The 9,875-nt window shown below is 42.7% G+C and overlaps 1 protein-coding gene across 1 annotated transcript; it reads left to right on the top strand.

Annotated features, from left to right (window-relative positions):
- Positions 1-1,416: 1,416 nt before the first annotated feature.
- LOC142817207 (uncharacterized) lies at positions 1,417-9,609 on the top strand. The gene is made up of 9 exons (XM_075894261.1): positions 1,417-1,545; positions 2,093-2,206; positions 2,693-2,813; positions 4,066-4,128; positions 4,240-4,272; positions 4,353-4,385; positions 4,591-4,782; positions 5,926-6,309; positions 9,364-9,609. The coding sequence occupies exons 1-8, from the start codon at positions 1,417-1,419 to the stop codon at positions 6,168-6,170; spliced, it is 930 nt and encodes a 309-aa protein (XP_075750376.1). The 3' UTR covers positions 6,171-6,309; positions 9,364-9,609.
- Positions 9,610-9,875: the final 266 nt, after the last annotated feature.

Here is a 9,875-nt window from a genome sequence, read left to right as displayed (position 1 = left end):
TTTTTTAGGCTGTCCAGCTAGCGCAATAATTCCTTGCGCGAATGCATGTTTATCTTCCAGACCATGCGAACAGTTCTGCACGCTGACCTACAAATATTGCTGAGCATCGAAGTTCTGGATACACACGTACCTCCAAAGCTGCTTGCGAAGCGGATGAACGACCTCGTAAAGTAAGCGACTTTGTTCGAGCTGGGTTAATTTTAGGTCTACATTAGTCGCACCGATATGTGTTGTAATAAAACTAGCTTTGCGCGTGGCACTCTTTATCAAAATGTGGATCATGCAATCTGTAAATATCAAAGTAAGAAGTTGAAGTAGTTTCCGTGTGGTGAGAAAGAAGAGAGCTAGATTATGAAGAATTTAATTGGTCACTCATCTTTCTTTGTATTCGCACTTCCCTTGAAAAGCTGCATCCTGCGTATAAGGACATTTTTTTTCTTCACTCTTGGCAGGGAGGTGGACATACTCGTTTTCGAGACCCACTTCTACCACAGCCGCGGTTACTGCCAGATGGAGCCGCCGTCGAGTTTTGAAGCACCAAAAAAATCATTCACGGTCTCCATGGTAGGTAAAAACCGGATAGTAGAGTGTCGCGTATAGAGCCGATTCGGTCAATGAGCTAGTATGTGATCACGTATACGGGGTTGCTCCGGTAATAACACACATATTACTTTTTGTAGTTCAGCGTTGTTATTGAACTAATCGGTAAGAGGTAAGATCATGTGTAGTTACCAAAAAAGAAAAAAAAAACAGCTGGAGTATCCAGCAACAGAGAAAATCTATCGCTTGTTTTCGCATGCATTTGTATACATGAGAGTGGTCGATGAGAACATGCGCTAGATATTTTTCGTGATGAAAAAGACCGGGCCTTTGATGGGTCTGCTAAAGAGCCCGTAGGCGAAATACTTAGCGCCGTTGTTTTGCATTAAAGGTGCACGAAGAACTTAGCTTCATCGTCTACCTATGTGTCGAAGTCAAAATAATGATTGCTAACTAATTTCACAAATGAATGTAATTGACTTTCAATTATTAACTATAGAAGGCATACCTAATTAGCACTAATTAACTTCATTAAAATTTTGTTAATGCTTTGGTCCGCTTTGCGTAGCTCTTGCTCACCGGAGATCACATGACATTTTTCGACCTTTTCTTGTCTTCGCTGCGCCTTTAAATCAAGACCATGTTCACATAACAAATGAACGAGTCTTTCGCTTCAATAAGCAGTAACGTGCATGTGAGCTTACATCACTATTGTGCACTGCGAACAAAAGGCATTTTAGAATGAAGACATTGACCTCACATAATAATGAATTGTATTTGGAACATTTTCTCACATTCAACACTGAACTTTCTTGCACAATAGATTGCACTACGCATCTGATTTATTTGTTCATCTCATTTCTGCAGAGGATGGCTATGTCGTGGATAGAAGCCCTGAACCAGAACAACAGTGTCTGTCTTTCGGTGAACATGGCTGTTTTGCAGTTTACGTCAACTAACGATCAGCCGTCGTGCGAACGCAGGAGCGACGTTGGTTACAGTGAGGTAGGGTTTTTCCATAAAAAAAATAGGTGGTAGTGTTTGATAGCATTTGATCACTGTCTGTTCATATTGTGTCTAACGAAAAAAAAAAACACCTCATAAATATTATTGTTAAAAATGTCGCTTATTGTTCTTTTTATGCTGTCAAAACATTTATGCATTCTCATAATTGTCACTGCGGTCCCAGTTGCTAAAATGTTGGACTAGATTATCTTGAGAAACAATAATGTGGTCTAATAGAGGTTCATTTCCATAACCGGCCATAAGATTCTCTTTTGTTGAGACGCAAATATTTTACGGACGTATACCCAGTCGTATCTTTCAACAATAAATGGGCAGCGATGGCTCAGACCACTTTCCCGTAATCTTGTGGGTCGGTATGAATGTTGCGTGTCTGACAAGCAAAACTAAGCGAAAAGCATGCTAATAGGCTCGTTTTCTTATTGCAGTTACAAAATTAGCTTACTTGGAGTTACGTCATGTTACGTGCATTAATATTAGTTTCTCTCCTGTAACCTGAGACGCGTATCACTTGGGCTTTCCTTTTCAGATCTGCGACAGCAGAGATTGGAAAATTACGGCTTCCAACTCGTCGTACTCTATGTATCGTCGTAAAGAGACCATCTGGCAGTTTTATGAAGATCCTAAGCTCTTAAAAAGCAAAGTAGGTGTTTTTGCTTTGAATATTATGCACGCAATGAAAAGTGCATGTGCACTGTTATCGTTAGTTGTGCCGCTACTCGAAACTACATGTAATGCATGTTTTAAGTTTGAAGCACTTTTTGGGCCCGGGTTTACATAGTTCACACTTGTTGTATGCTGCCGTCTCCCGGCGTAACGCAGTCTAAACAACGTACAAAAATAGAACAGGAAATAAGCGAGTAGTATAAGAGACAAAAAGGAGAAATCGGGATTAAATAGAAGTGGAGAAACATAAATAGAGAAATAAGACTAAAAAATGGAAGAGAGAACACGAAAGAAAGAGAAAACCGAATGGGAACAAAGAAGGCTGCCCTCTTCCGCACTTCATGGCACCGCTCAGTTCGAAGATGCCTTCAATTTTCTGCTTAGTTTCCTTCATTTGTGTGTTTTGCCTCGTTTACTATCGCTTCGATTTGTCCTAATATCCTTCCCCGTTTGACGCCACCAGATTTCCAGAGTGATAGCTCATCAGCCTGCAGCATGTGTGGTGGCGTTCAACATTGACTACGATGACTACAAACCGGCCTGCGGAAACACGAGCTTTCCCCGACTCGCTGCGATAGAAGAAGGTAATGGCACGGCGCCTTATCGGGGATGGAACGAAATACTTTTGCATATGCTGTCTACGCCAAATGTTTTGTGAGCGATCGCCGAAATCACGACGTTAGATTTGTTCCTTCGGCCAAGCTCGTTCCGCAAACTTATTGGGGTGGGGGGGGGGGGGGGGTGCACATGCGCGCAACAGTCCCGTTTGGTTGTGTCAAGGGAGAAAATTTGTCCGCGTCTCGCAACGCTCCGCTCTGGAGAAAACCTTCACGCAATTATTTTTATGCTATTTTTCTAATATGCCGAGTTTACTATTCTGCATTGCGCGGTAATATGTTGTCATTTTAGTACTTGTGCTCACGTCGCCGTCAGGATCATGATTGAGGAGCTCTAGTTTTAGCTAGTTCTCCACAGCATATTAGTGTAGTTAATAATGACGTAAAAGAAAAAGACATGTGGGGTAATCTATATTGACTTGTGTTTATACGTCATTGTTTTTTCTTACTTTAATAACTGTATCAGAAAGAAGCTCTACCAGAAAGGAATAAATTTAAGTCAGCGTGCTTGTGTGCAAAATGGCCATTGGTTAAGGACCCCTGACTTGAATTGAGCGAATGAATGGGTTTCCTTGTAACGAGGCATTTTGCTGTAAGACATTTATGTAATTGCCGAATCTACATTAAGCTATGGTTCTTGGCCGCAGCGTCTGCCTATGAAGAACTTCGTTGTTAACTCGGAATTAGGAAACGCGAGGCACTCAATTGCACCGTATCTTAAATAAATATAACTTAACTAGTGTAGACCTCATTTCACTTTTTTATTTGATCACGGCTTTGTGATTTCTTTGAAAGCTAGTAAATAATTACTTGGTTTTAATTAATACAAAATGTTCGAAGATACTGATTGAAGGGTAGTAATTAATGCAAGGTATTTGTTGCCTATTATTAGCATAAAACACAAAGTCAACATGAAATACTTCCTTTCTGAGTGCTTATGTCCCGCCGCGGTGGTGGCTAAGGTACTCGGCTGCTGACCCGCAGGTCGCGGGATGGAATCGCGGCTGCGGCGGCTGCATTTCCGATGAAGGTGGAAATGTTGTAGGCCCGTGTGCTCAGATTTGGGTGCACGTTAAAGAACACGTTTTGAGGCGGTTGAAATTTCCGGAGACCTGCTTCACGGCGTCTCTCATAATCATGTGGTAGTTTTGGGACGTTAAAACCCACATATCTATCTCTCCATCCTTTCTGAGTGCTTTAACTCTGATGCTATTTACAGCTTACAACCAGGCGGACGGGAACACGAGCGATGTGCGTGTTCTTCAGCACAGTCCCTACAATGGTTAGTGATGTAACACGAATAACACTTGGGGACGCGACCACTACTGGTCGCAGGCGTGAACCGACTATTCAAGTAAAGTTTACCCTAAACTTGTTCTGTTCCCCAATCTAGAAAACGCCATAAAGGACATATTCCGCATGACAGGTACAGTATGCTCACCGACCTATATCATAAAGCACTGGCAACGCATTGGCATTTAAACAGGCTGCTACTTTTTTTGGCAGGCTACCTGAATTCGAGAAAGCGGCGGCCGTTGGGTAACGTATTTTTTTATTCGCTATTCTATTGTCTTTTATTTTTATAATCTCTCTCTATACAGAGGTCGGAGCCCGTCTGCAGAAAATGTAAACAACTTATGATTGTTGATGACAGCAAAGCGAAATCTGTGCAGAGCCTCTGACTGTCACACTGACAAAGACTGGCAAGAGGAATAGCGAGTTTTTTTTTTTTTTTTTTACGCAGGTGTAAAACAAAACTTCGCGCCTCCCAAGCCTTTATCGAACAGGAGCATAGAATCACACACGGGACCATCGCAACGGCCCTTCGTCTGTGTGGTGAGCTCCTCTTGGTCTCAGCTGCGTACGCTTCCTCGCCGGCACTGCACCCACTACGTGTTCGACCCCGAAGACTGGGACAACACCGGTGCAACCTCGGGTGAGACAAACTTTCCATTGTCAGAGCGCAAATGTTCGGGCAAGTTCGTGGTTAAATATACTGACAGCAGCGCAACAAGGGACAAGAAATAGGATTAAACACAGCCTAACGCTGAACTTAACTGAGGTTTATTTTCTTGTCCCTTCTAGCGCTGCTAGTATAATCATTTTCACTATGTCGCTTACGTTTCGTTTTAGTGGACGAACTTCAGAGCAGTGATGTACGTTTTGCAGTCCTAATGGTGTATAATTTATAAATGGAAGCCATAATTAATCTTCGACTTTAAAAGTTGTATGCGACAGTGACATCCGCAGCGAATGCACGCACGAACACACATACACATGCACGTACACGCACACACACGCACTTCGCTTCTTAGCGAGACTTAAGCAGTTTCGGCAAGAAAGCCAAAGTGCAAACGCCCTCTGGCTTCTGTATTTTTTACATATACCTTGAATTTTCGCTCACAGCCAATGCAACTTTCTTAGGAGCGAAGCTCCTTGATGTCCGTTGACGCCGTTGTCGCAGCTTCCTGTCGGACCGAAACACAGGTGTTGGATATACTGTACATAGAGCGTTGATATCGCACATATAGGTTTCAAATAGACCATACTTTCTCCGTCTGCTTGTCCGTGCATCTGTGCGTTCGTGCTTTAAATCAGTCGGCGACTTCAACGTAGGCATTTTCTTCACAACCGGAACCACCGCCAACACCACTGTCCACGCCGCCGACACCGACACCGGAATTTCTGCAAAACGAGCTCTTTAATACTGTACAATATGGGTTTAAATGCACACTTTACAATGAAAAAAAGTGGCAGCATGAGGCTTCTAAACGAAAACATATATAGGCACTAAAAATGCTGGATTAACAATATTATGATGAATATAGGAGTTAGAATAGTGTTAGCTTAAATTGACTGTTTTGAGGAGTGTTCCAAAACCCCACACTGAGTTGCATTAAGATGTATTCCCATCACGTACGTACATCATAGACGCCTTCTTCGCAAAAGGCATTGAGATATCATAATGAGAACTTTTTTTCACTTTTTTTTTCGTTCAAATAGGATGTGCTTCCCTTGTTTGTACGGTTTCTGTGTGGTCATTATGAAACTCGCGAGTTTTTGTTCTTTCTCTTTTCAGCACTGAATGTGTCAGAGGTTAAAGAATACGTGGGTTCCAGAAAAAAATGTTTGGTTCGAGTCCACCCTTCGTTCGACGAAGATGAAGCTGGTTTTACCAGGATTGTGAGACGCGTCACCGTTAATGGCTTTGACGGCGTTGCAATCGTTGAACAGAAGTTTTTCTCGACGGAGTTGACGGCCCTGGCAATCTTTGTCAATGTGAGTGCACCTTTGGTGTTCAAAAGTGCGCTTCGAAACAGATAACTAAGCTTACATCTTTTTTTTTCATGCAGCTTCTAAAAATAAGACTGCCAGCAGACAGATCAGTTATTCTGGGAGTTGATGTTCAGGATTACGACGAGGACCCAACTGTTGTCCTGCAGCGCCTCAGCTTACTTTTGTCGTAAGAATGAAGTGCCCACGTTGAGGAAATCCTGAACATAGCATGCTACACCAACACCTCATTTACTGGATGCGTCTACTAGATTTACGACGCTTGCTTTCTTACTGGAGTGGGAGATACCTCACAGTTCACCGTAGTCTCTGTAATGCTCACAGCTTCCACTACTCCAAGAGTTCAAAGTGACGCCATCACGGTCATTGGTGCAGCGTCTATGGCGGATGCTGCCTTTGAGATTGCAGTAGAAATTTTTTTGATCCCGGAGACACAATTGCAACGCAACGTCGCTATTGTGCCTCCAGTAGTACCTGCAAACGCTCGTTTCATTGCAACGAGTGCTCGCAGCCAACACCTCTTGTATAGAGCAAGATAAGCGAGCGGCAAATCACTGGGAATTGGTTTTCCGGCTCCCATTGCAGGCATATATTTGGAGCAGACATTATTAGGGCACTATAATTATTATCTCCATCTGCCCTAATCATAAGCTTTCTTCGCAAAGACACATTGAATGAATATCATTGTGAATAGCATTGGAGAGATCTTGTCTCGCTGCCTTACTCTCTTCTTTATTGGGATTCTGTCGCTTTCTTTATGGAGAGCAATGGTGGCTGTGGATCCACATTATATTTCCTCCAATAAGTTTATGTAGGGTTCGTCGATGCCCTAATTCCTCAGTGCCTGCTTTACTGCTGATGTCTCGACTGAGTCAAACGCCTTCTCGTAATCTATGAAGGCTATGTGTAGGGGTCAGTCGAAGTCCGCGCATTTCTCTATCACCTGATTGATAGTATGAATATGATCTACTGAGGAGTATCCTGTCCGAAATCCTGTTTGGTCTTTTGGCTGATTGAATTCTAATGTCGCTTTAATTCTAGTAGCTATTATTTTTGTAGATAACTCTGATCGGCCCGTAGTTTTTCAAGTTCCTGACGTCTCCTTTCGTATGAATAAGGATGATGTTGGCAAGGCTTGTTATACCCCCCCTTCCCGCCCTAGTTCTCTTCTCTCAAGTAATCTATGGTAGCATATAACATGTCCGTTCTTCAGCACTGTGTAAGCTTCATGTGCCCCCCCCCCCCCCCTCCTGACTTTGCTGAGCGTTATTACATCCCGTTTAACACACTATAATTCCTCGAATAGCTAGACCAGCCTCACTAAATAGCGTTCTAGCGTTTAACGTAGCCAAGTTCAGATTCCAATGACGGCGTGTCCGTATCCAGAGATTCTTAGCACCCTCCGCTGCGTCGCAGTTCTGATTGCCGCCTTGGACAGTTGCTTCGCAGCCGCTGGGAACTGAGGGCCAAGGGCTAATTGGTAATTTCATGAGAGGTGGTGGCTAAGTACTGCACTATGGTGGCCGATTCTGATGGAGTGCATTGCCGGATAGTGGTCACCAGTGCAGTCGCATCCGAGACCTTTATTTCTTTCCCCTTTTTAATGGTTCTCTCGTCTCGCATTATAATTTAATATTCGGTTGGGAATCGTCCGACGCTGACATTAAATCGAGGACCTGCTGCATGCTATAGCCTCATGCGCTATCTCTTTTTAGGGGTCCTGTTACACTTTCTTAGCGCTGTAGAATACTACATAACTGCTTGTCAGTTCTCAGCTTCACACTACTCGTTGTTCGCCTGGTTTTTTTCTTAATTGTTCAGAACACCGTCTTTCCAGGAAAAAAAAAACAACGAGGATTCGAACTTTTGACCTTGCTAGTTTAGCCTAGCCTAGTGCTCTTGGTGACTCTCCTTCTCAAGCGTTTATTCTGCCTTTACTTCTTTCTGTCTTGCTCAGTTTTGATATTGCTGGCTTCAAAATATCCGCAAAGTTGCAGATTTGCTAAGTTTGAGTGGAAGCAGGCCTACTTTGGCGTTTCCTGTCAACTGACGAGTTGTGCACTCCTGCTTTGCGTACCAATCAGCTACTTCTATGTGATTGTTACACTGAGTGTACACGTCGTGGGCGATTTGAATGCATAAAAAGTAAGCGCTAAAAGTATTCTAACTGTTAAAAAACAGACTGGTGCTGTCTTAAGGGTGTATCTAATTTTTTGGTGTTTTTGTTGGAAATTAAAGCTCCGGCTAACTAGTATAGCAGTAAGCAGCGGTGACTATTCGGGATCCAGATCCACGTACTAATAATTACATTTACGGCGAGCCTATTGACGTGGACGATTAAATGAAAAGTAAGAGGACAATGGCATAGAAAAATAAATAAAAAAGGTCAGAATTTCTAGTTGTAGAGGGCGACGAAGACAAAAATTTCGTACGAAATGACGCGTTTGTGGAACTTGCTGCATAGCGGCAACTTGGACTGATATATTTCGACGTCTTTTTTCGCATGTCGTTTCCCGACCAACTCTGGTATGGCCGCTTATGCGAGCCCTGAGCTCGCATAACAGTGGATATTTCGAAACTGGTATGTAGGATGCGTCGCCCTTCCTAAAAGGAGACGAAAGGTTGTTGCGAGGACTTGTTTTGGAAGGAGGGGGGGGGGAGAGTAGTAATTGTTAAAGTTGAAAGAGCCTGCACGCTCCGCTGTAAGCTAACTGGAATTCACAGTAGCGAGCACATGCCCATAAGAAGACTTCTTTTTTCCTTTGACCTGCTTGGTGTATACAAAGGGGGTAAAGAAATTTGTCATCAAGATGGGGTAGTTAAAATAGTAAACGAGAAATGTTATTTGTTTTCTAAACAGATACAAGTTGTCAATCGCTCACTGAAACCCTTATTCAAGCTTAAAAGTTATATATGCGAGTCGCATCCTACGAACGACATTTTTAGAGAATCTGTGTAGTATGCTTATTACAAGTTGCTAGGCGCATAGAATATGTTGTTTAAGAAATCAGTAAGCGGAGTTGCGCAATGGAGTAGTATAATTAATAGAGTCGCGCAACTTTAGTAAGTTGCCATATCGTGATGTGTTGCTCAGAAGGAATGCAGGCAAGCATTGTTCGTTTACCGACATTTTTATTTTCGAGTGACGCATGCCGCGGCTGTAATTGTTTCAAATATGGTGGCTTCAGTTTAAGCTTTGAATACATTCACTTTGCTTTCCCAGGCTTTCCGATGTCTTCATTATTCAGACTCACTTCACGCGATCATGGGCCTTCTGCAAGACAGCCTACCCTTCATTGTACGCCGACACGGGTGATGGTTGCAGTCAGAGCGTTCCTATGGTGAGAAGTGATGCGTCTACGTTCTTAAATTTGAGCCGCCACAGTTGGCCCTTAAATAAGCAGGCAACTTCACTTGCCTGTACTGTTGTAGTGTTGTAAAGCTAATTAACTAGCGTAGAATAAGCGATCACGCGTCTGGTTTCTTATTGAATATCTTTGATAATGACAATTTTTTGTGTCATTTTAAACAAGTCGTATACTGATGAACGCAGCGCAGATTCTCTGTCACTCTTCGTCTTGATTTCTCGTTTAGTTTATTTTTGGTTTTAAAACATAACATAAATTACATCATAGATCACAATTTTATACGTACGAGGAATGATGCAAATATTCTGAATTGTGAAAAAGCAATCGCGTAAATGTTAACTCGTTATTCATAAATTGTCATTAAAAA

The sequence above is a fragment of the Rhipicephalus microplus genome, chromosome 5 (genome assembly GCF_043290135.1).
Source record: "Rhipicephalus microplus isolate Deutch F79 chromosome 5, USDA_Rmic, whole genome shotgun sequence".
Classification (NCBI taxonomy): Eukaryota; Metazoa; Arthropoda; class Arachnida; order Ixodida; family Ixodidae; genus Rhipicephalus; species Rhipicephalus microplus.
Note: the sequence above shows the minus strand (reverse complement) of the source record. Positions and strands in the feature narration are given on the sequence as shown.

Bases quoted from the DNA above. Each gene is read 5' to 3' on its own strand.
- LOC142817207 (XM_075894261.1), top strand. From the start codon at position 1,417: ATGTCGTGGATAGAAGCCCTGAACCAGAACAACAGTGTCTGTCTTTCG. The intron at 2,207-2,692 runs GTAGGTGTTTTT...TGACGCCACCAG, and splicing joins CTAAGCTCTTAAAAAGCAAA to ATTTCCAGAGTGATAGCTCA. The intron at 4,783-5,925 runs GTGAGACAAACT...TTCTCTTTTCAG, and splicing joins CAACACCGGTGCAACCTCGG to CACTGAATGTGTCAGAGGTT.